The sequence below is a fragment of the Lagopus leucura genome, unplaced genomic scaffold (assembly GCF_019238085.1).
Source record: "Lagopus leucura isolate 7727_CA_CO unplaced genomic scaffold, USGS_WTPT01 Super-Scaffold_100040, whole genome shotgun sequence".
Lineage (NCBI taxonomy): Eukaryota > Metazoa > Chordata > Aves > Galliformes > Phasianidae > Lagopus > Lagopus leucura.
This window is the reverse complement of record NW_024962289.1, coordinates 3,897,430-3,922,802: the sequence shown is the minus strand read 5'-3', so window position 1 is coordinate 3,922,802 and position 25,373 is coordinate 3,897,430. Positions and strand designations below refer to the sequence as shown.

Sequence of the window (25,373 nt, the reverse complement as noted above, 5' to 3'; positions counted from 1 at the left end):
TGCAAGTTTCTCAATGTGTGTTCTGACTCATGTACCTATTTTGATGTAGAGATTATTTAGTAAAGGTATTTTTCCTCTACCTTTAAAAATAGCAGCAAGCAGGTTTTGGGACTGAGCCTTATCTGTGTGCATGGCCAGTCACTGGTACCAAGCTGAGCAAAAGGCAGGGATGCTAAAACACCCTTGCAGATGGTATTTGACCACTGAATAAGAGACTGCGATAGAAATATGGATCTTTAAAGTATCAGAAAATGGATACGAAACCCAAAAGTACAGCCCTAATGCAGCAGAGCGTTCCCTCACGTCCTCACGCTTGCACTAGCTGGATTCAATGGGACCCGTCCCCAAAGGAGCCCAGTGTGGTGCAGCTGTGGGGCACGTGATGTGGAGCACCACGTCCCAGAACAGAGGATGAAGGAACACTCTTCCTCCTTCAGCTCCCAGGAAATAGCTGCTGGGATTCAGTTCATCAGATCACGGCAAAGGAGAGGCTGCAGTCACAGCTGAGCCAGGAGCAGAGTGTGCCACGTTCTTTAATATAAATACCACTAACGTATGTGCATAGGATTTTCATTGAGTTCCCCGTGTACGATACACCCACATACTCCATGTGAAGCCATTACCTCTGCCTCGTTCTCCCAGTCCAGCCTACGCTCCTATTTAACTTATTGCTCCCTGGCCAAGATGCTTCTTGAATTCCTCATTCTCCCCGCCAGCTAATGATCTCCTGGAGCACGATCCAGCATCTTCCTGTCATATCTTTCTCCATGCCAGAAAGTCTGAGATTCAGCTGCACAAGTATCCACGTGAACCTGGAGTCTACTTCCAAAAAGATCTTTCATAAAAGAAAGCAGATAAAGAGGAGAGTGGGGAGGGAGCAGGAGCGGCAGCCAGCAATTTTCCTGCTCCCGATGCAGGGGATTTATCTGCATTTCTAGTTAATAAAAGACATTAATTGATTCACGTGCTTTACGGCTGCACACAGAGCTATTTCTAGCTGGGAGGAGACACTCTTAAATGGAATGAGTCAGACCAGACCTGCTATGTCACCCTGGGACCCTGGGAAGATTCGTTAATAGCTCTGAACAAATCAAGTTGCTTCACAGGGCTATTTTCTTCTCAGACATCAAAAGGAGAGGGAAAGTATAGCAATTCTGAAGGCTGAAAGTAATTTTTTTACATGGTCCTTTGCATTTGGCAAATAGCAACAGGATAATCAAAGAGCTTTGCTCTCCACAAGGCGCTTGCATAGAAATCTCAGCAGGATTTATCAGCCCAGCCAAACCTAATCTCCAGAGACATGGCTCTGAGCTGAGCAAAGTCCAGGCAGGTCACAGCTCCTCAATTCACTTCCGAGGATTTCTTCCAGATTAACTTCACAAATCAAATGATTGTGCTGAGAGAGTTTTACAGGAAAGGAAGCCTGTAGTTTTGCCTCTTAAAACATGCAGAAAACACATTCTCTGTCAAACCCACCTCTCCGCAATTTCCTATTTTTCCAGACAGCAGTAAGGCTTGTTCAAAATTCAAAATGGTGCCGGAAATGAAACCATTTTAAATCAGAATTTGTTTACAGTGAAGAACTGAGCTGCAGCTGAGCTGCTTCGTGTTCCTGTTCTCCCTTCTGGGTCACAGTGCCCTAACAGATGACAGCTCCAGGATGTGACACGCAGTGGCAGCTGAGATGTTCCCTGTGGGAAGGAGTCCAGCCAAGGACTCCACAGAGACAGTGGTCCCAAGTGGTGAAGTGGATATAAGGAAGCCCAGCTGGATCTTCAGCCCATCAACTACATTTCCACCTTGGAAAGTGAATCAGATAGTTTTAAACTGGGAAATATCTATGCTTTGTTTTTCACTAGAAAACCAAAAATACCCATGGAAAATGTTGACAAATGGAAAGCATTTGTCATTTCTGCTTCTGTTTCCCTGGTGACAAAAAAAAAAAAGAAAGGAATTTCCAACAAAGACAAAGCCTGCAGCTCACAGTCTTGGCCAGTTCATCTCCTATTTGCTCTTGCCCTTACCTCAATAGTCCAAAATAGCACAATGGTGGCAAAAGCCTGAAAAATGGCTCTCGCTTGTCTACTAAGCTGGAGCTTGTTGGCCCTTGTTACTGCTTGCCCATGGCTGTTCTCAATGGGATAAATGCCTATACTGGCCTCATCCTATTTAGAAAGTGGTAGCTGTGCTTTGTTGTCACCTCAGCCCTTGCTAGGGAGACAGCACTGCTCTTTGTGGTTGACAGGACATGTTTTCTGTTGTTTTTATCAGACTTTTTTTTGGCATTGACGTCTTGAATATTCACAGCTCTTGGACATCTGAGGCGTCCATCAAAGGGCTCTTTTCTTTGTTGTAGATATGCAAAGCAGAAGCAGCCTGTTCTGAACTTTCCTCACACTGGGTGGTGAGAGTAATTTAGTAGCCTAGGGTTTGTAAATTTGCATGCAGCCTTGATGAGACAGCATTAGCAGATTTAGAGGGGTGGGGGGAAGTACGGGCACGTTCACAGCCTTACAGTTCAGACCAATCTGCCCCCAGCCATGCTAGCATTGTCCTCTTTCTTATGGAAAAAGCATGCTAAAGAATCTCCTAAGTGATTTCCTTCAAAGTCACCATTGCCTCGGAGCCTGATGGAGAATGGCTTTGTGCACCATTTGCACAACTGCTGGATTGCAGCTTTTTTAGCTCTCTATATTAGAAACAGAGTGAGGATGTATATGGAGAAAGTTGCCCTTCTGTGAGAGCGGCTTGTGTTGACTTATGCAGATAAAGAAATTCAGTCTCTGTGCACTCCAGCACCCCAACACCTTGCAAACCCCCATTCTCCACCAGCCCAAATTTCCTGTTTTCACACAAGGTGAAGACTTAAATTAAAACACCCTGCAATCCTTAAAGACAAGAAATTACTGTGGCACAACAAGGATCAATACAAGCAAGATAAATACAGCTTGTTAGCCAGAGCTCGTACTTCATAACACGAATCTCAAAATGTGATGCAAGCTACAAATCCAGGCTGGTCATTCTATAGGGCCATGCTCTTTTCATAATGCAATGTGTTGTGACTCTAAAGAATGGGCTTCAACTCATGCTGAAGTTTCATACTCGTTTTAAGGAGTGATGCTACTGACATGGTCTCATCACTCCTCTCCTTCCCTGTAATCCAGGCAGTGCAGCATCCAGGGAGACACAGCAGGAACTGATTCAGTTTCAAACCAGTCTGGGTTTGGTTCCGTCCCACTTGAAGTCTCCAGCCTGACCCACTGTGTGGTGACACCTGTGTTTGTGGTGGCACAAAAGAAGATGCACTGGAGAGGAAGAGGATGAGCAAAATATCTATCCTAGCTGCCCTGCTGGGGGATGCAACTTTAAACTACATCCAAATCCCCTGGTTTTAGCTGTGAAATTTGACACGTTGTCTCGTTAATCATCCATGCTGTGCGTGCAGAGATACACATCTATCCCATTGAAGAGATGCCCACCTCTCACATGGGCTTTTTGAGAGCCTACATGATTTGCTTAGGCTGAGAGCCCAATTTTTAACTGCTGCTGTAAACAAGACGATATAAATCCCATGTCCTTCAGCAATACGGAGGACTTCAACATTATTGCGAAACGTGGGGCACCTGAGAAAGGAGGCTGCACTGGAGTGTTTCCTTTTTAGAGAGCCTTGGGGCCTAATGTTGGGGGCAAGGGTCCTATCTTGGCTAGAAACCAGTAGGCAGACAAGAAATGCAACAGCCTACTCTGCTTTACTTCTGATGCATTCAGTTCCTGCAGAATAAGCCTGCAAGTAGACACAGCTCTCATGAAAAATCTGAGCAGTTGGAAGCTGATGTACTCAGAAGGACAGCAGCTCTTTCTTTGGGGATATTATTTGTCCTTTCAGAACAAAGCTATAAAGACTCAAATAATCCATCCTTCTCTCAGAAATTGTCCTTTATTCTACTCTCATCAGGCATTCCGGTTGCCAGCACAGGGTTATTACAGAAACATTGTCCCTGCTGGGCTCCAAGCTTCCTCTCAGCGTTCCTAGGTTAGAAAAAGGTAACCAGAACTGGAAGGCTGCCATCCTCTGAGCCTTGTTTCATGAATGCTGGGATATAAGGCTCCTTCACTCACCGACCAAGCTCCGTGCTGCAGAGCCAACACGCTCATCTCAGCGCATAGCAATACTGGCTGATTGTCAGAGAACTTCACTGCTCTGACCTTCAAACCTCTTGGACTAATCTTGTCCATAACCAGTCCTCACCTACTTGTCTTTGTGCTGGTATTGTCCTCTGGTTTACACACAATTTTCCCTCACAACTATTAAGTCACTGCTGTGTTTGTGCAGGATGTCCCCCTGCCTCCTACCTTTCCTTTCCTGGGCTAGGCAAGCTGCACTCCTGCAGTCACACTTTGCTTGACATGACCAAATCCTCTTTGTGCCATGGTTCTGTGTGTGCTTGAGATTGAACTAATCTTCCTTTAACACAGCAGACAAAAAGAAGCTGCTCAGTGACTCCTGTAAATTCTGTGGGTCATTTCTTACCTGGAGAAGACTAAATAATAGCTCAGAGACACCAGATTGTTTGGTTTTTTCCCCTCCTTTCTTCTTCCCCCATAATACAAGACAGCGGATAGCGGATGGCCTATATCATTCTGAGGGCTGGAGGTTTCTGTCTCAGGGTATCTGATCAGTGCCAAGACTACGCATTTATCAGAATCAGTAGAGAGCCTCAGAGTGGATCTATTAGAGAGGTATCTTCTTAAGTCTGGGGAACTACAGGGGGCCCCAGCTCTGTGACTGAGAATATCATGGAGCAGTTCCTCCTGCAAGAGGTGCTGAGGATCCGAGACCACCAGCACGGCTTCACCAGGAATAGTTCGTGCCTGACCCGTTGGGAATGGAACTAGGTGATCTTTAAGGTCCCTTCCAATCTAAGCCATTCTATGATGATATGATTCTAGGTCCTACACAGCAGGGTCTCCTTCTCCCCAGGCCATACTGAGGGACACTGAGCAGCAAAGTCAGATGGAGAGGCCACATTGACTCTATTTTGCCTCTGCTGCTTGTTTCAGAAAGGAAAGAGGAATATCTGCTGTGACTCACATATGCCTAGGAAATCTGCATGAGCAAATGTGCAGCCACAAACATGGGCTTCTCTCCTAGCCAGCAACTTAACCTGGCAGGGGTCCTAGTCCCACTCCAGCAATTTTTCTGCTCATAAATATGTCTGAATTGACATCTGTGCAGACATGGGGCTTCTGCTGGGAATTGTCCCCATGGTGCAGGACGATGAGAGGAAACCTGAAAAGTGAACCCTGCTTATGCTCTCTCACTTCCCCTCAAATGCTGCTGAAGACTTGCTGCAAAATCCACAGGAAAAAGAAAAGTCACTATTTCAGCTTCATCAGTACTGTTACCAGAGCACAGAGATCTGTGTCTGAATGCTTTCTGGATGAGACTGTCCTAAAGCCTGGATGGCAACGGGTACCTCAGCATCCTCCTGAAGAAAAAATGATCACTCATGTTGGCATAAGCAAGTGACCAATGGAGAAACTGGATGCCATCAAGTCATGAGGATAGTGCAAACCATGCTGTTTTGGCACAAGGACAGCCTGAATAGGTCCATGACTGTACCACCCATGCTGACTTCATCAGCCTCAGGATGTTGCAGATCAGCACCTTTCTGATATGATCTGAAAGTCACCTCAGTCATGTGCTGATCATTACTAATGATCATGTAGATTCAGCCACTGTGTCTCCTATCACTGACACTTCTCCCCTCTGGTCACCAAACTTAGTTCCTGATCTCTACATCATTTCAGATACATTTTCTTGTCCTGTCTCTGTTTCCCCAGTTTCAAAATTAAGTTAGTAATCCCAAATTATATGTTGGGTTTCTCGGGAAAAATTGTGCAGGAAAATGTTTTGCAAATGGTTAAAATTATTTCTACTTTTGCCATCCATCCCCCCTGTTCAGTGCCTCTTCTGAGTTCAGCCTAAATATTTCAAGGTACTTCCTTCTTATCTGCATATGAAAAGAAGCCAGCAGCTCTGAAGGGCTTGTTTAGAAATTCCAACAGCAGCTATCTATTAGGTTTTCACTCGCTCTATTCAAATCTTTGTTCGCATCTAAGGAATGAAAGCTCCATAATGAGAATGATCATGGGAATGCATGATACTCTTGAGAGCAGGAAGAAAAGCTTTTCTTGGTGGCAGGTTGGAGGGAGGTGAGTGATGAAAGCCATGATGGGACCTGGACAGGCTGCCCCAGTGGCTGTCTGTTAGCTATGGCTCTCTGCATCCTTCACATACTCTCAGGGTCTGTTCCCCTTCTACTTCCACATGAAAAACTTCAGAAGAACCACCCGTCACCTCAAAAATCCTAAGAAATAAGACCAGAGACTCAAGATTTTCCAGACAGCTTCTTTGAGGAACGGCAGGAACTCCCATCACTCACCAAAGGAAAAGTTGGAACTGACCACGTCCTGTCATCAGGAGCTGCCCTGGTGAGATGCTTCAGGAGTGAGATATGGAGGTGTTGGGCCAAGTGTTTGTTTTTCATGGCAGAATTGGTGTCAGGATGTTCCACCAGACATTGATGGTGCTGAAGGATGCTGAGCTGCTCGAGGACCTGACTTGTTCTCTGCTTTATGTTTGGAGGGCACAAGTGGGAAGGGGACAGCTTGGCTGTGGCTACCATGCCCTCATCTGCAGCCAGCCTGGAGGCAGGGAGCAGAGCTTTGGCAGTGCTTGAGGTACAAGGTAAAGTGCTGGCGGTTTGTGGGTTCAAATACATGTGTCCCTCTGGGCTGCAGTCTTACTGCACTCCCAACAGCATCCTGTGTCTGTGAGATTCACAGGCAATGATTACACTGTGTGGAAAGGCATTTCTCGCTGTAGTGCTCAATAGAGCACTTTTAAATCAATGCCTTTCAGGTGCTATGCAGAGAGGATGCACAGTATCCAAAACTACTTTCTCTGTCCCAGAGCTGTTTTATAGACTTCTATCTGCTGAAGCACACACACTTTATCAGGCACTTTTAAAATCTTCATTCACATTTTACTTCCTAACATGAGTCTCAGGTTATTCTCATCACCTATATTTGAACTGGCTCTATTTTTAGTTTCCTAATTCAAAATGAATATGAGGACGGGCCTTTTATAGACAGCACGCTCTTAGTATCTGAGCATGTCTTGAATTAATGACAGTAACGTGTTCTTTAGAATAAAATGTGTTACATTTAAACAACAGAGGCAGGGTGATGACATAAGAAGAATAGATAAGAGTACAGCACCTTAATAAAATGTTGAAGGTTTGCATTACCAGAGACAAATCTGTGAGCTGTGTGCTCAGATATGGGCACACATACAGAACAGATGTGCTCAGAACCATGACTGTGCAGGACGAGGATTTCTACACTGCAGATCCACATCTTGCTGTCTGCACTGGCATTTTTCTTACTCCCACTGGGAGGGCAGGCTCTTAAGCTCGCTCCATCTCTATGCCTTATCCACAGAATTTGATAGCGAAATCCAGTTTGACCCCTAGAGCCGGAGATAAATTTTCAGTCTGATCAGTAAACTCCTTTTTGTTCATATTAGAAGCACGTTTTGCCCAATCATATTTAAAGAAAAAGACTCTAATGTGCCATCTTTGCTCAGAGGGGAAAATGTACCTTGGGAAAACAAATGCAAGATGGAGAACAGGGCAAGTGTACAACAGCAGTGTGGTACAGTCTGCATTGGCATACACGAGTGTATCTTCTGCCACAGATCCAAGCCAATGCCATTGAAATCGATTCAAAAACACCAGTCATTAGCAGAGAGTGGGCTTGGAATCGGCTCTTTAGTTGAGGAACTAGGCTGTGGTCCAGAAACTGTATGTCAGCTATATGAACTCCTGGCAAAACCCCAGCCTCTCTATTCATTCACTTAATGCTACGACTATCCAGGAGTCAGAAAAAATGCCATGAAAAGATCTATTCCTGCTTGAAGGCTTCCTGCTCCATGCACCTTGTTTCTACAGGGACTGCCTCATCGTTTGCCACCAGCTGAAACACAGCTGTTAATCTAGAAAGAAAATCAGTGAAAAAGAGATGCTTCTTGCTTTTCACCTGTCAGAAAAAAATTATAGGTTCAGTCTAACCACAAGTCTTAGAAATTGTTGCAGTCCCAGGTTCTGGGAGAGCACCAGCAGCAGCCTCAAGGCACTGAATGGAAATGATGCCCTCATCTCGAAAATTCTTTAGAGAAATCATCATGACTTGCTTTATATGAGAAACTGAGAGCACACCACTATGGTAAGTGAGTCTGGTCATCTATTTTCAGGAGCATGATGGACATGGCATGAGGGATTTCAGGACCCTGGGGAATTTTATAACCAATACCTCGAAGAGTATGCAAGACAGAATGGGATTCCTCAAGTTCTGAGAAGAAATGGGGATGCTTTCAGAAAGGAAACATCTGTCCTAGCAAGAAGCAGTAGCCTAGCAGTGGGAATGGTCTCAGCCCTCCAAAAGAGACGCTTTTTGGCAGAGCTGTGGGGGACTCAGTACAAACTCTCCTCTCCTTTCCAGTGTCTCTGGTCAGCCCTACACCTGTCCTTCTTGACAGACCATAACTTTTATGGCTCTTGCTGGTCTATGAAAAGAGGCAGGGGGATTGTTCTGGAAAGTATGTGCAAAAAGAAAAAAAATATGTTCCCACAGCCCTCCCCAATGCCCCAGTAAGATCCATCCTTAGAATCACAGAACTCTAGAATGGCTTGGGTTAGAAGGGACCTCAAGGACAATCAAGTTCCAACCTCCTGACACGGGCAGGACTGCCCACCAGTGGATCATGAACTAGATCAGGTTGCACAGGGCCCCATCCAACCTGACCTTGAGCACCTCCAAGGACAGGGCATCCACAGCCTCTCTGGGCAGCCTGTTCCAGCACCTCACCACTCTCTCAGAAAAAAACTTCCCGACACCTAATCTAAATCTTCCTTCCTTTAGTATAAAACCATTCCCACTTGTCCTATCACTTCCTACCCATTTCTTTTTGAGATTCCTGCTCCTTGGTTCCCCTGCAATTTTTGTTCATGGAGAACAATAGCAAACTTTGGACTCCACAAACTTCCCCAGCCTACAGAAAAGGTATGCCACAACCTGGTTCCATAACCTAAACTGCCTCACAGCAAGGCCACTCTGGCACGTGGGAAATTGCTAAGCCCTATGTCTCCTTGAATGCCCAAAAAGTAGCTCAACAAATAGAAATGTCTTCCAGCTGAAGCAGTACCCTTCATGTACGTGCCAGAGATAAACCACTCCTTCTCTGGAATGGCTCCGATTTCTCAGATCTGAGCTTCACAATGAAAACTTCTTAGCAATTCCTTCAATACCTGCTGTGCCAACCTATGAAAGCACAGGCCATCCACATGGGAGCACTCTCTCTTTCTCTAGCTCAAGGCTTCCAGCAGCCCACACTGATTACTGGCACACTGCAAAGAAAAGAAGCAAAGTGGAAGCCACATCTGTTAGTGATCTCAGCTCTGAAAAAGTCTGGGGCAACAAAGTGATGCTGTAAGCTGTGAAACTTAACGTTCCTGCTGTCCTGTGCCAAGAACTGGCCTCCAGGTTATTGTCAGCTCAGAAGGAAGAAAACATTTGGTGTATGACTCTTCCTGGTTTATCCCCACTTAGGAATTGTGGTTCCCATCCTCATGCTGTGACTTCTAGACAGTACCACAATGTGAAATGATCGCAGCCATAGGCCTGTGCACAGACAGATGGAGATTAATCTGCTTCAAAGAGCAGAAAAAGTCAATAAATGAGCTTAAGTCTGTCTCTCAAAGACTGTCTGCAATTACATTTATGGCATTTGTCGTCTGAAGCCCCTACAGCTGTCCACCATTTTGTACTGACTACTGAAAAGTAAACTGAAACTCCTGGGATCAATTTTTCCTATGAGTGAGTATTAAACCTGGAAAGCAAATCTGGAAAACAAATCTAGGGCTTGTGTCTCCAAAGACACTTCTTAGATGATGAGCCAATGCTCCTTCCACAGGCATTAAGAAGATAAACTGTATATAATATACTGGCTTTGCTGTAACAGTACATATCTGGCACACCCAAGCTCTTCCCTTGTTGAACTCTGACTATGGGACTTCGTTGTTCTGAGGAAACAGGAGAGATCAGAACTACAGATTCCGCTGCTGAGTCCTCCATATGCCCCCAGGAATCACAGGTTTTCTTTCATAGCACTTCAATTCCTTATTTACAATCTGCAAACACATTACAATTGATTGGTGGCCTGCTAAAGAAACAGTATTGCAAATCCAAAGGGGATTCCTAATTTCACTTAAAAGCCCTCTGTGAAGAGATAACCAGCCTGAGGTGCTCAGTAACATTGTAGTAGAAAATCATACGGTTATTTTATACACCAATTCTTGATAATAAATACAAAAAAACACATTCTTCAAAGAGAAGTTTGCAGCATGCAGCTGAAGCTCCCTGTTTTACAGGCAGCTGGTCTGTGATTGCCAGTTTTTCACCAGCCTTCAGCTCAGCTTTCAAAGGTACCTGCCAAAATGTTGCAGAAAGTTGACAGACTCCCTGTGAAAGGGCATCCGATAGGCAGGGCTTTTTTCTTCTCCTCTCAGCTATTGCTGTTTATTTTGATATAATGCTGGCACACAGCAGAAAGTAGAGAAATCCATTCCAGAGCACCACATTACTGAAAACCATTCCCAGGCACTGAGCAGAATGCTGGCTGTGGTTGGGTCTGCAGGACAAGTGGGCAGCAAAATAGTTTGCAAACCACAGAAGAATGAGTGGAGCTTCTGTGCTTTACATTGCCATGGAAACATAAGGTATCAGCAGTGGCAGGGTGGTCTTTTCTTGTCGAAACATAACATGTTGTTTTAACGCTCTCTCAGTAAGAAAGAAGAAGCCGCCCAACCTGATCCATCCTCCCTTCCTCATCCAGTCCCACCCGTGTCCTCCAGGAAGCACGCTTCATGAGGCCAAGTTCAAAACACCATCAACAGGTGATGCAACATGATCTCTGAATGACAAGTGCCTCTTCACACACACCGCAGAGGCTGCCTGCAGGAGGAGGTTTGGATGTTGCTGCAGGAAATGGGCTCTGATCAATAGCCGGCTGTGGGCTTCTTGCCCCAGAAAGCTGCACCTCCTGGCTTGGCAGTGATGTATGTGCCCCATGCCCTCCTTGTGGTCATTTTTCTGCTGCTTAATAAGCTCTCAGATTAGCTACCAATCCTTCTCATCGCTCACTGAGATCCCTGTTCTAAAAGTTTCTCTGTGTTGTGCTTAATGCCTCGTTTGCTGCCAGTTGATGAGAAGGCAGAAGGGTTCCAGCCCCTCACCTTGCTTATTTCAAGGCATTCAAGGCCAGAAGGTGACCTCAGGGGCTGCTCCGGGTTTGCCTAAGCCCATGGAGGTGGCATGCTGCACTGCTATGGTTTCAGCGACCTCCTGCTCTCCTCCCCACCAGATATTCGGAGGGCTATAAAAAAGAGCTGTCCAGACTGCTGAGAAATGGACGGTCGCGCCTGGAGTCAGCTAAATAATTCAGAGCGGATTGAAATGCCCTATTGCGTAATGGAATCTTTTGGCAAAGCCGTGCAGCAGTTTCCACATCCCAATGATCCTATTTTCAAGTCAATACAATTAGGTGTCAGAATATGCAATCGTTGAAATTAATCTGGAATCAGAATGCAAGGGATCTTTAGCGCACACACACTGCAAGACACCATCGAAATCATTAGACATCATCCAGGATGAACATAAAATGATTCATTGGGATGCTGCAGGCTCTGGCTTTGACATCTCCCCATTGATATGATATGTGTAACAAGTGTTTAATGAGAAAAAGGACTCAACGCACCTAACCCTCAATTTTCACGTAATCTATTCATGGCGTGTTACAGATGCAGGCATGAAAAAATGACCCTTAAACTTCTTTTTTTTTCCTGATTTTAATGAGTCCGCTGCACATGAGGATTACTAATGACAGGGGAGGCAGTAAATTCCACCTTGTAGATGCTTCATTGCATGTTTTGTAGGGGATCAGTGCTGGGTTATAACAGATACAAACCAAGACCCCCAAAGAACAGATTGAGGGTAAGAACCTGGGCTATGGGAAAGAAACCAAGGCTGCCAGGATGGCAACAGGGAAACAGCTACAACAGCAGGGAACCAGGACAGTGCTGGAGAGAGAGGAGACAGATCCTTCAAACTGCTAATGACAAATTAGTTAATAAATCTCTTCCCCCAGCACACTCATCTCTGATTCATATTTACACGCCAATGGACCAGTAGAACTATTGGTTTCTGAGCTGATGCTTGCTAAAGGAGCTCAGCCTTCTGTATGTTGGGTTCTCCAAAAGGAACAAAAGTGGGTGGAAAAGGGGAATGCACGCAAGCATGTGTACAAGGGGAGGATATGGTGCCAGCAAGTATAAAAACCTGATCCCATTTTGCCCCACATTGTATCACATCTGGCGCCTAAGCAAAGCTGGCGTCATGCTGAACGCTATAAATCCACGGAGGTGTCTGCATAAAGATTAGTTTGCATACAGATATGTCATTTACAAAACACAGAGCCTGTCGCGGATATTCTCCAGCTTGCAGAAAAACCAAGGAAGGTGGAAAGGATGTGCAGATGAGGGAATACAGCAGATGGGTAGGTCAAGACATCTCAGGAAGGAAATGATCTGATGCTCATGTTGGCATGGGACGTTCCACGGCCCTGTCACTATCAGCACGCTCTTCTAAGTGTCACACTAACACCAACTTGCTGTATTTTGGGGAAACTGACACAGCCATGAGTCACCTCCTGGTGCTTCCCATGCCCGTCCAGCAGGAGGGCGGCACCTTGCCTGGGAAGCAGCCCAGACACAGTGCTGGGAAAGCTCTGCAGCTGCGAGAGCAGAAAGAGATGAGAAAGTGGAGCTGCCATCCACCTCCGCTGGCTGAGACAGCAGAGCAGCTCGGGAAGATCTTGGTTGCTAAGTATGATCTAGAGCTGCATTGTCCTCTTTTGTGTTTGTAGGAGGTTCCCTTGTAACAAACATGAATGCTGCTCTGTCAGAAAGAGCGAGCTGCTGCTTTATTCTTGAGACTTGTCTTGCAGTAAACCTGTGTGCTGACCCTGATGACATCAGGCCCTTCACCTCCAGGTGCTGGCACACTGGGTTACTGTGGGAGCACAGTGGAATCCCTGCAGGAGGCTGCAGGGTGAAGGTCTGGCCATGGACTGGCAGCAGATGGTGGCATGACACCTCCCTCAGCTCACGCTAAACTGAGCCCAAGGAGGAGCAGCCACGAGGCTCAGATCAGCTCTGCCCCCATCTCTGTCTCCTCTCACTTTCACAAACACCACCATTTCCAAACCCCAAACTCACACAGCAGCTATCTTCCACTGCTCTGACACCACGGGATGCACGGGCTGTCTGTGTTTACAGCAGTTCATTCACCTGCATGTGGCCTGGGAGGAAAAGGTGATCATTTTCCAAGGTAAGACTACCTCAAGGACCATTTTCTCCTTTTAAATATGTGACTGCATGAGGTACCAAATGTGCTTCAGGAAAGCGAGAACAGAAGCCCCATCAGGAAATACCACATTCAGGCTGTAAATCTTGCCACATCTACACCAAATGTCACACGATAAAACCTAACTGTGGGTAGCTCTTATTGCTCAGTCACCAGACCCTACACCAACATCTTTTTCACATTGCCCACACTGCAGGATGCTCCAAGGCGATGCCAGCAGCATAGTCATGCTTCAACAGCCACATCATGCTGTCTCGTGTATACAGTTTGATTTTCTTTCCTGCCTACTGGCACCACTGGAGAACAACTTTGGTGCAAATTTTAGAGTGATGCTTCAAGAAAAAAAAAGTTTCCTACAGGCAAGAGCTTACATGGAGGTAGCAAATTGTAGGAAAAGTCTTTTTTTGTCCCTGAGAGATGACTCTGCAGTAGAGGAGTCTGAAATCCCACATTCTTCCTGCTTCACTATTCCCTAACCCCAGTGCTGAGTTCAACTTTTCCTGCAAAAGCCTTACTACATTTAACATTGTTGTAGCGCTACCAGGAAAACAAAGAATTGTTTTAGTTATAAAGCAAGCTCATCATCTGCTCTACAGAAGCTCTGCTGCAGGCACAGATTGGTGAAATACAGAAAGGACTGGTGAAATACAGAAAGCCCAATTCAATTCTGAAACAATTTTTAGGGTGTGAGGCTGGCAGTGAGAAAATGAAATGAAATGAAATGGAAAAAAGACCACATTTTTTTTTACCTGAAAACTCAACAATCTTGATCTGAATTGAGTTTACTGTTCTTTAAGACATATGGACTCACTACAGTTCAGAATCCCCATGGCTGCTTGCCCCATGCTGTGCTGCGGCCAGGTGAGTATCTGTACCAGCCTGTGTGACCAAGCAGAGCCCTGGCAGGACTGTGAGCAAGGTCCTTGTTGGGACTGCCTCAACCCATTAGCAGGATGGTCTGACAGAGACTCATTGAAGAAGCTGCTTCTTTAATTAGGTCCGTGCACACAGAGGAATGGGATTTCTCCCGTCTTCAGTGCTCCTGCTCATGTCACTGGAGCACTGAACTCTCCTAGTGAATCCCATGGCAATTAGAGCAATAGTAACTACTTCCCATGCTAGCAACTACAGGTGAGATTCAGTTGCCATTGATGCTACAAGACCCAACCCCTTACAGCTCCACCTCTTGCTAGACTGGGAAAAGAAGCACCTCTTACCATCCAGGAGACACTGGCACTCATTTAGAGGTACACGCTTTGCAATGGAATTGAAGGCTACCATTTCAGAAGAAAATGTCTAATTTTTGGCTATCCAAAGCTAGATTAAATTATCTGCATTGTGTGTCTCTCCTGGGAGAGCTTCTACAGCCTTTGGATTCATTCTGGGATCACCCTGACAGGCTGACACTGAAGCCCTTACCATGGTTTGAAGAACAAACTGTGCAGTGATTTGATATATTTAAATGTCAGACGGTGGTACAGTGCCCAGTGGAGTGTCACATAAGATGCATAAATCACAGTCTAGAAGTAGCTTGTGGATGTCAGAATATGCTGATTTGGTAGCCATGGTAGTTCAGCATGTCTAAAATCTTTGTCTTCTGCCCAAAACAGACTAGCTACTAGCTTTTAAATATCACTCAGCACTTGTGAGTCCTGCTACAGCACAGAAAACGGTTGAGAAAACACCAAAAATGTGAAATACTGAGATAAACTTCACTGGCTTTGTTCAGTCTAAGAGCAAGGACCCCCTTCCATGGTAGGGTAATGACGACACAGGATATGGTTATGTTAACAGTGGCTGAGGTGGAGATCTTCATTCACTGGAATTGAAGTAAGACGAAATCTGAGCACAAAGTAGCTCAGCTAAAGCTCAGGAGTGCATCCCTTGCTGGTGCACTCATCCTTTCTGTCTACGTGTCCAACTGTGCTGCCAGCTCAAGCACTATACAGGGAGTCTATCATGTAATATTTCCAGAAACAATCCAGTCACACAGGGCACAATCATGACAGAGACCCTACATCACTTGCTACACACAAAGCCCCTTCCTTCCCAGCACAAATAGGCAATTAAATCAGATCACAAACAAAGACAAACCTACACATTTACTCAAGCAAACAAGACAGTTTGCCTGCAGAATGTGTGCACACGTTAATCACTTGCACCAGTCAAATGTGGGCATGTGAATTTACCATTAGGAAGTCAGAAATTAACAATATGGTACAGTTCAAATAAAATGTGAATTTACAGGTAGCTTAGAAGTAAATTGGAAAGACAATCCATTACTTTTGGTACACAAAAAGCTGAGTTAGTTGAATTTCTTCAACTAAAAGCCTGTTATTCACTTCTATCAGATAGGGTGGAAAGCACCACTCTATCTGATGGCTGTTTGGTACTGTGATACATACGTAATTTGGCTCCTATTGCCCACTCTACCATCTTGTCAGGGATGGGAAAGGTGCTCTGCGGGGCTTCCAGCAAAGCCAGTGGGGAAGGTGTGACAACCACTGGCCCACCTATGGAAGAACAAACCCCCCAAGCCTCCTCAGTTGAAGAAGGAAAGCAGGTTTTATTTTTATCTGAGAAGGAACTGGAAAAGGCATGTGGTACAGAAAACTGCTCAAAGGTAAGTGAAGTGTCAGAGAGAAAGAGGCAGGTCGTAAGCCTCTGCCCAGGGTTACCATGCTCTTGATGAGTGCCATCAGGACACACCACTCAGTAGGACGTGCCTCTTGCTGCCTTACCCTACACCCGAAGTTAGGCCTAATGTGATGGGACATGACTGTAAAACCTCCTTCGGGTGAAGAGGAGAAAGGGAAATGTTGTGTGAAACGCCATCCATGAGTCCTTCCTTGAACCACTTTAGTTCCCAGCCCACCTGAAGGTTCATGGTGGTTTCCTCTGCTTTCCTTCCACCGGTGCAGTGCCAGGCTGGAATTGCAGGGTATTGTATTACAAGTCCCACGGGTGCTGCCTCAGCCTCAGTAAACTTTATTTAAGCACACACAGACATACACAGACAATATACATATATTTGTTTCTTCTCTGACAGTTCTACAGGACCAACACTGCTTTGGATGACACTCGTGGAGAATTTGAAAAAGTGCAGGAAATGTAAGGAAAAATAAAGGTATTTTAATAATTTGTGACTCGTGGTCATCCACAGAAACAACACAGGTGCATTCAACCAGGCGAGCACATGGACACATCTCCACATACAGTACATTGTGTCTATATAGGTTATCTCCACATACATTGTGTCTATAGAGATGTACAGCAGTCTCAGTAGTCAGCAGGACACAGATCGAGGTGCACTGGCATGGCACATGCTGGCACACCCAGTGCCACAACCCGCTGCCAGCGCACCCGTGTGACACAGCCGGGCTGTGGGCGCAAACACAAAGGTGCTCCCAACACGGTCTCACCGTACACCATAAAAACTCACCAAACAGGCAACAAGGTCATAAAACAAACGTTCCCCCGGGGTTCTGGTGACCAGCCAGGTTTGAGTCAAATCACACAGCTTTTTCGTCACCACAACTCCTGGGATATGTGGTTACGTATCTAATATAGCTACAACTGTCTCTCAACATATATCATATATACAGTACATATACACAGAACATACACAGAGCAGTATATGTATATTTTTGTGTTTTCACGTTTGTACATTATATCACAGATTATATGAGCACATAAAATATACGTTTTGGACCTAAAAAGAAATAATTTTATAAAATATTCATAATATCCCCCTCCCTCCCCCACCAAGAAAAAAGAAAAGCAGCCCAGAAACTACAAGAAATCCATAAATGCCCTCTGGAACTGTTACTGCCTGCCCTGGGACAGCATGACACTCCTTCCCTTTCCCTTTGTAAGTACAGCAGCACAATGGTGGTTTGCATCCATGCACCCAGGAAAACACACAAAGAAGTATAAATTGTTGGACTGCACAGTCAGAGCGGAGCCTGGAGGCTGGCTGTTCCACTCAACACTCTCCCACTGTCTCCCCTGCTACGATTTAAAAGGTTCTGCCAGGAGCACAGTATTTTACCTGCAGCAATATTTGCTAGACTAAAGCGACTGACTGCAGTCCAATACTGCTCTAGCACTTAGAAGCCAGCTTTTGAGTTATATCTTTATTATTATTATTATTATTATTATTATTTATTTAAAAGAATCTTTTCTATTTAGCAAAAAATTGTTTCCACTGTACCCTTTGTGTGTCCTCGTCCTAATGTGACAAACCCGGAGGAGATGAAATTATGGAGATCTGGCCCTCCACTTCGATAAATATCCTTCCCATAGTGACCTGGCAAGGAAAAGAAAAGAAAACAACTTTATTCAGGTTTATACAGGTGCAGGTATGTGCCATGCAGCCCCGCTGCTGCTCCCGTACACGAGCACCAAGGCCCCACCACATGGTTACCTTACGAACGATAAGCAGGGGGTACAGCAGAACTAACTGCAGCAATACTGAATTTCCACGTGGGCAAAGGCTTAGGAAGAACAACTGAGTATTTTGATACTTCCATGGCATGAATGGAGTCTGACAGCAGAGCCAAACAGCCCAAACGTGGAGTCTGACAGCTAAGCAAACACCCCAGAGCAAATTCCACAGGTATCACACAAGCCCTTGGCAGTATTTGCACCATAATTGCTGAAGGTTTTTGCAGCCCAAAAGTGAAGTTGCCAGTATCTCTCTTGTCCCAAGTGCCCATTAGCAGCACAACAGCAGACTTCACCTTTTAGCTTTGATTTATTTGCTCTGGTCCTTGAACAACATCCCCAGATAATTTCTCAAGCGTGATAGTCTTTTGCAGAACACTTCCTGAGAGCTCTCTTAGTCCATCACAACAGAGTGGTACCAACTGCTCACCAGTCATCCAGCTTTTCAAGGTTTTCATACATTAATAAGGAAAAAGGGCTTCTGCTTACCATGCAAAGCTCCAAAATGAGGACACAGATAATTTTTCAGATACTCTTTATCATCTCCTCCCCTTTTCACGTTGTTAATTTTGCTATCCCTTTTATTTCGCAAAGATAAGGTGGGTGCAGGGGGAGGGAAGCAGGGCAGCACTGGGGGCTGGGAATGCAGCTCCTGCCCTACTAGACTCCAGCTTCCCATCCTCTCTGCACAAGCCTGGGGTGCACATGCTTGGGATGCATCTCTGTTCCTCCAATCCCCGGTGGCTGTGAGCTGGGCTCAGCAGATGGTGCAATGCATGGCACCCGAATGGAGAGCTGAGTCAGGAGGCAACAGGGAAGGCAACATGGGATCCCGGATCCAGGTGGAAATGCAGCCTAAGGCTGTGTTCTGGCTGGCTGACGGTGCCTCTGACAGATGCTACAGCCCTTTCCTGTTTTTCAAACGGAGACAAAATGCTGTGTGTTCTCACACATATTCAGGCTTTTTGGGAACATTGTGAAGACTAAAACACATTCTGAAATCTCATTAGTCTGCAAAGTCTTTTTCTTTCCCTTTTTGCCAGTGACTCCCACCACAGTGCCTTGACAAATCCTAGTGATCACAGAATCACAGAATCACAGAACCAGTAAGGATGGAAAAGTCTACTAAAAGATCACCAAATCCAACCCATCCCCATCATGGTCACAGACCACGTCCTCCAGTGCCACATCTCTACAGTTCTTGAGCAGCTCCAGGGATGGTGGCCCCACCTCCCCGTGCCTGTGCTTCACTTCTCTTTCTGAGAAATAATTTTTCCTAATATCCAACCTGAACGTCCCCTTGCACAACTCAAGGCCATTAGCTCTCAATGCTGCAAGCCATTTTTCCCATCACCAAAGTGCACCTTTCATACGGCTGGGTTGAAGGTGAGCACCCTTTCCAGGTCTAACCTGCCCTACAATATGCCCTGCTGTGGAGCTGAGCAAGCTGCAAACCCCACCCCCTACCTGTGGGTCTGTGCCACCCCAGGAGCAAGCTGAAGATCCCTGGACAAAGCTCACATATGGAGGTGGCAGGAGATGCTGAGAGTTCTGAAAAACTGTTTATTCCAATCTGCTAGAAAAAGCATCCCACTCCTTTTCCTCACGCAGCACTGCTGGTCAAGGTCAGCCAAAAGCTCCCTGTAAACTTCTCAAAACACACAAAGTGTTTCTACAGGTTCAGGACAATTAGCAGCAAGAGTTTCCTTCTTATGCTTATAGCAGTGCAAAGTGGTAGCAGAAACCTTGAAACGTGGATGCTTCCAGCCATAAATCCACCAAGAAGTTCCCAGGATAAAAAGAATTTTCTCTTTGCAGAGGAGAGGAGCTGGGCTGCTCTCTTGCTCTTCCCACCTTGCTCCACATGCCCTGCGTGCCGTGTTGCTGTGATGGCACAATTTGCCTCTGAGTGCCTGCAAGCTCCTCCTGCTTCATGTGAGATCTAACCTGAAAAGGTGTGTAGTCACAGTGCCCAATTCTTCTCTTTTTCTCTACTGCATTTCAAAAATGAAAAATGGGCCTTAAGCTGATTTCTGCTCAGACATCATCAACTTCTATGCTCTCAGAGTCAGCTATGCAGGTGACTGGCACTTCAGCAGTGCCATCACTTAGCGGTTTTAAATGAGAATAAAAGAAACACGCAAATATGTACCATTACCCCCAGCTGAAGCCATGGCTGTCTTTTATATATCCCTTTGGAGGATCTGCTTAAGTCAGAGATCAAGGAGGGGAAGTATATTTAAAAAAAAAGCAAACACTGCCTGGCAGATTGAAGATCATTCATCACCCATTTGCTCTCTGAACCTTGCTCTGCCCCTTCTTGCACTACATAACAGTTAAATTAAAAGATTCCTGTGACAACATCCTATTAGCATTTGAACAGGAGTCATGTTTTCCCATGGGAAACCTGAATTTGTAGACTTCAAGCAGCACAGACTTTTTCCTTTTACGGGCACATTACAGGACACTCCATTTGCTTTACAAGGTTCTTTCTTCCTTCTTTTGATCATTCCTCCTGCCCCCGCCATGGCCAAGTCTGGCACCAAGTTTGGTAGGAGTGCCTTGGGAGCTGTGGGCTGTGCAGCTCCCACAGAACAGCAGAAAGCATCCCTGCCCCATTCCTTATTGGGGCTGTGTGTTTCCCCTCTACTCTGTGTGCTCCCACCTCAGGGTCAGGACTGACCTGGGGGCTCAGCATGAGCTGAGCTGGGCTGATGGAGATGAGTGTCCCATGGACCAAAAAGGTCATACCCTCTGCTCCATGGTAGAGAGCTGATGGACCAATTTCTTGAAAAACAGGTGCAAACTCATCTATTTTCAATCCATTTTAGACACCTGAGATATTTTTATTGCTGATTGTTGACACCCAACCGAGCAAATTCTGCCTTTCCAAGACACAAAGGATCTCACTTTGAAGCCTCACGAGGCTCCTTCCCACTGCTTTTCTCTCCCCCTGGTGTGACAGTGCATCACAGCACAGTTCCCCTTTGGAGGCAATGTCCCTGGGACAAGATGTGCCATGGGCTGCAGCTATCTGGGAGCTGAAACGCTGGCAGCCACTGAAGGTCACAGGCAGCACTGCCCAAGCAGCCACAGGGACGGGCAGTGGGGCTCCTCTCCTCATTGCTCAGTTCAATGCACTGAAGGGAGCTCTTCTGTCCCTTGAACAGGCAGATTGGAGCCCTCTAGCACACTCTATTTCCAAAGCCACACAACCACCCATCTCATGGCATGGAGCACGTTGCCTTTTAATACAGTATTTCTCTAGCAATGTTGCATCTGCAGTGTCTATGGTTGAGATGGAATTTAAAATGCTGCTTCAGAGCACAGTATCTGAGTGCCTGGAAGAGGCTTTTCTTGCTCTCTCACTCCCCACTCTTTCTCACACTGACATCCCTGTGCTCTAATGCATGTAAACTCTCAGACACACAGGGGCTCGCAGGCTTTTCCATTAAAAGAAATGACCTGGAGTCCACCAAGGCAAAATGTTACTAAAGCAAATGAGGACCTATACAACTTAAAATTTCCAAAAGAAATTGAAACAAGGAGAGAACATGACTTTTTTTTCCCCCTTTCCTTTGCTTATAGCACATAGCAGAGGCAGAGAGCAGGTGAGCGTTGTGCCTTCCGCACAACAAAGACATTCTTTAGGGCATACAGCTGAAAGAGGGAACGTTTCATTACGACTGCACGCTGCATAACACACATATGGAACAGGCTCAGCCACAAACAGCAATTACAGGCCCTCTGATTTAACAGAGTTATTAGAGCTGAACTAAAACGCTGCTATCCACCTTTCAGAAATGGTATTACTGAGCACAGATTACATCACCCGCGGAAGGGCAGGCAGGAACCACTGAGGACGGCCATTGGGGTGACACACACTGTGATGCTGAGCTCATCCCTGTCCCAAGGTTCCCTTGGAAATAAACTACACCCAGAGAGCAGCCCCAGCACATCAGCACAAAGGATGTGAACGGACAAAAAGACCGCAAGGTGTCTGCTGAGGACACAGCATAGGCTGGATGGGTCCTTAAGATCATGTAGTGCCTAGCCCTGGCCACGGGCTGCCAACAGCTCAGCCTGCCATGGCCTTGGGCAGCTCCACAGTTCCTAAGCCCCTGCCCCTGTCCCACTCTCTGGCTCTTCTCCACACGTGGCTGCTGAGCACAGCAAGCTGTATAAGGCCTTAAGGACAGCCTAGGAGCACTGCCAAGCCAGGGGAGAACTTCAGGTTCAGAAGAAGAAGATACTTATTCTTCCTTTTCATTTTTATTCAGGGCAACTTCTGGCTTATCAGGGTAAAGGTAGATAACTGATAACTGAAAGGTAGATAGCTGGACAAGGGGAAATGGTTTTAAGTCGAGGGAAGGAAGATTTAGGCTGGATGTCAGGGGAAAGTTTTTCACAGAGGGAGTGGTGAGGAGCTGGAACAGCTGCCCAGAGAGGCTGTGGATGCCCCGTCCTTGGAAGTGTCCAAGGCCAGGCTGGATGGGGAGCTGGGCAGCCTGGTCTCGTATGAAATGTGGAGGTTGGTGGCCCTGCGTGTGGCAGGGGTTGGAGATTCATGATCCTTGAGGTCCTGTCCAACCCAATTCTATGATTCTGTGCTTATCAGTTTTTGGAGTGCATTTGCATCACATCATCCAGTCCGCTTTGCAACTACAGAGGGTGAAAGCTTCCTATCCACAAGAGTGCTGGAGCTCTCAAGTGCAATTATTAGCCAAAAACAGGGATTTTTGGAAAATGACGCAGACTGAAATGACTGAAGGACTTCCCACAACGTTGCAGGAATGGGAGACAGCTCCTGGCACAGGGTTTGTGTTAGTCCCAACCGATAGACATGCCCTAAATTACGCCCATTTACTACACAATAAGCCATGCCAAATCCAGTGCAGTGAGCTGCACAAGTGCTGGTCGTGCTCATATATTTTTCTGGCAACGTAAAAGATGAAGAAAGCAAAGTTAATAGCTGTACCAGATTTCCTGATTAGAGATCAAGGTAGTATCTCCTTTTCTTAATTGTTTTTTTCTACTAACTACAGCAGTTGCCCTTGGTTTTGCAGCCTCCCTAGAAGCCACAACAAGCCACACAAGATTTCAGAAAATATCAATTTCTGCTATTCTGTTAACTTAAAAAATGAGTATCTGTGAAAAGAGTGCAGTGCTGGAGGGTCTCACCAGCAACATCTGCTGGAGGTGACACAAATACAGCAGTGAGCTCACATTCAGCTGAAACATCCAAATAAAAACACCTTCAAAGGGAGAGGATTGCACTGACAGAAGAACAAAATGCAGCACCTCACCAAGGCCACACACATGCATGCTGGCTTGTGGAATACCTGAGTGCAGCTCCTGGTTTGTGCAGGAAGCAGCGATGCTCCCTATGGTCTGCTTCCCATCAGCATGCCATGGGATGTGCCCTGCAGCTCCACAAAGAGCAAGCATCCAACCCCTAGCACCCAGCAGGGACCACCCTTCCATCAGCAAAGAGATGGGATCCAACAGATGGGATGGGACCACCAGGGACTCACCCAAACCACGAGCAAAACCCAACAGGCTGATACCTCCATAGGAAACAACTCTGGGAGCAGTCCTTGCCCAGGGAGTGCAAAAAATGCCCCTACCAAAGGCATAAGCAACCCAACGTGATGGGAGCAGCAGGGCAGCCACGTGTCGAGGGATCCTGTCACAAATTAGTGACGAAGCAGCCCTTCATCTTCCTCTGCGTCCTTCACCACACCCTATAATTGCACAGGACGCAGAGGTAGCTCACATCTTGCATGACTCAGGAGGGGAAGAAAACATTATTTTTTCCTGTTTTTTTGTTTTGTTTTATTTTTTTGTATTTTGCTTTTTAAATGAGGCCATGAATCAGTTCACATCTCCCCAGCACACACACAGTCATGCTTAGCACATAACACCCTCTGAGGGAAGCAGAGCCCAAGGGCTGTTTTATCAACCTGCTGCACTCCCCAGCAAGGAAACAATTACTGCAGGTTGATCTCAACTGTTCTACACTGAGACTATCAGTTCTGATTAAATGCTGCAGGTTGGCACATCAATGTGTGCATGGCTTTATCTGGTTAAGTGGCCATCCTGTTCCCCCAGCTCTCAGAAGCATTGTCTTTATTTTCCCTCCTGCAACACAGCACCAAAGGCTGACTGAGGGTGAGCATGTAAATGCGTATGGCTCTTCTGAACCCAGCACGGTCCACACAGTCCAGGCTTCTTCTCCTGATCCCTGCATGCTGGCTGGTCTGTGAGCCCAGGAATCTCGTGATGTCCAGAAGTACCCATAGCTCCAAACCCCGAACCCATCTGAGAATCACAGAATCATTAAGGTTGGAAGATCACCAAGCCCAACCCAGCCCATGCTCATCATGCTCACCATGTCCTCAAGTGCCACATCTCCAGGTGTCTTGAACACCTCCAGGAACAATGACTACACCACCTCCCTGGGCAGCCTATTCTAATGGCTGATCACTCTTTTGGAGAAGACATTATTCCTGATATCCAATCTAACCTCTCCTAGCACAACTTGAGGCCATCACCTCTCTATCACTGCTACCTGGAAGCAGAGGCTGACCCCCACCTCACCACAACCTCCTGTCAGGAAGCTGTAGAGAGCCATAACATCTCCCCTGAGCCTCCTCTTCTCTAGACTGACCCATCCCAGTTCCCTCAGCTGCTTCTCATCAGACCTGTGCTCCAGACCCCTCACAGCCCCACTGCCCTTCTCTGGACACGCTCCAGGGCCCCCATGTCTTTCTTGTAGTGAGGGGCCCAACACTGAACACAGCACTCATCTGTTGGGAGATTTCTGGTTTCAATAATTCTCTGTTTCCATCTACTTCACAGCATTAAAAAAGAAAACAAACAACCCAAACCACAGAAATAAAAGAAAAATACAGAACATCTCTTGAAGAAAATCTCCAGGGCACGGTTGGCAGGTGTGACAGAACAGAAGGTGATCAATACGTCACCCAAGGAGCCATCAGCCTCATGGCTTCATCCCGTGAGGCCATGTTGGCTGCAGCAGTGCCATGTGTCACAGGGGTCTGCCCTTCTGTGCCCAAGAGGATGGGCCCTGGGCAGCCTGTTACAGTGGGAGGCAACCAGCCCACGGCAGGGATTGTACTGGATCCCTTCCAACACAAACTATTCAGCGGTTCTATGAGTATGAAGTTTTATATATCCATTTTGAGGGCATTATAAATGAGCCTTTCTGTATTAATTTGAGCAAGTATTGTTGCAACTGCTGTGCTTTGATTAGAGTGCTAAGACACTAATTAACTAACCATACAAATTCAGCTCTACACACAAGGTGATCTCCTGTGGGCTGTGCAGGATTTTGTGTGTAACACTGCATCCATGCAGCT

General features: G+C 46.2%; 1 protein-coding gene across 1 annotated transcript in view; it reads right to left on the bottom strand.

Moving 5' to 3' along the window:
* SHISA6 (shisa family member 6) overlaps positions 1-25,373 on the bottom strand; it is a 215,374-nt gene that overhangs the window by 150,160 nt on the left and 39,841 nt on the right. The window contains exon 3 of the mRNA XM_042883938.1: positions 17,759-17,854. Within this exon, the coding sequence (XP_042739872.1) occupies positions 17,759-17,854 (96 nt within the window). The remainder of the gene's footprint in view (positions 1-17,758; positions 17,855-25,373) is intronic.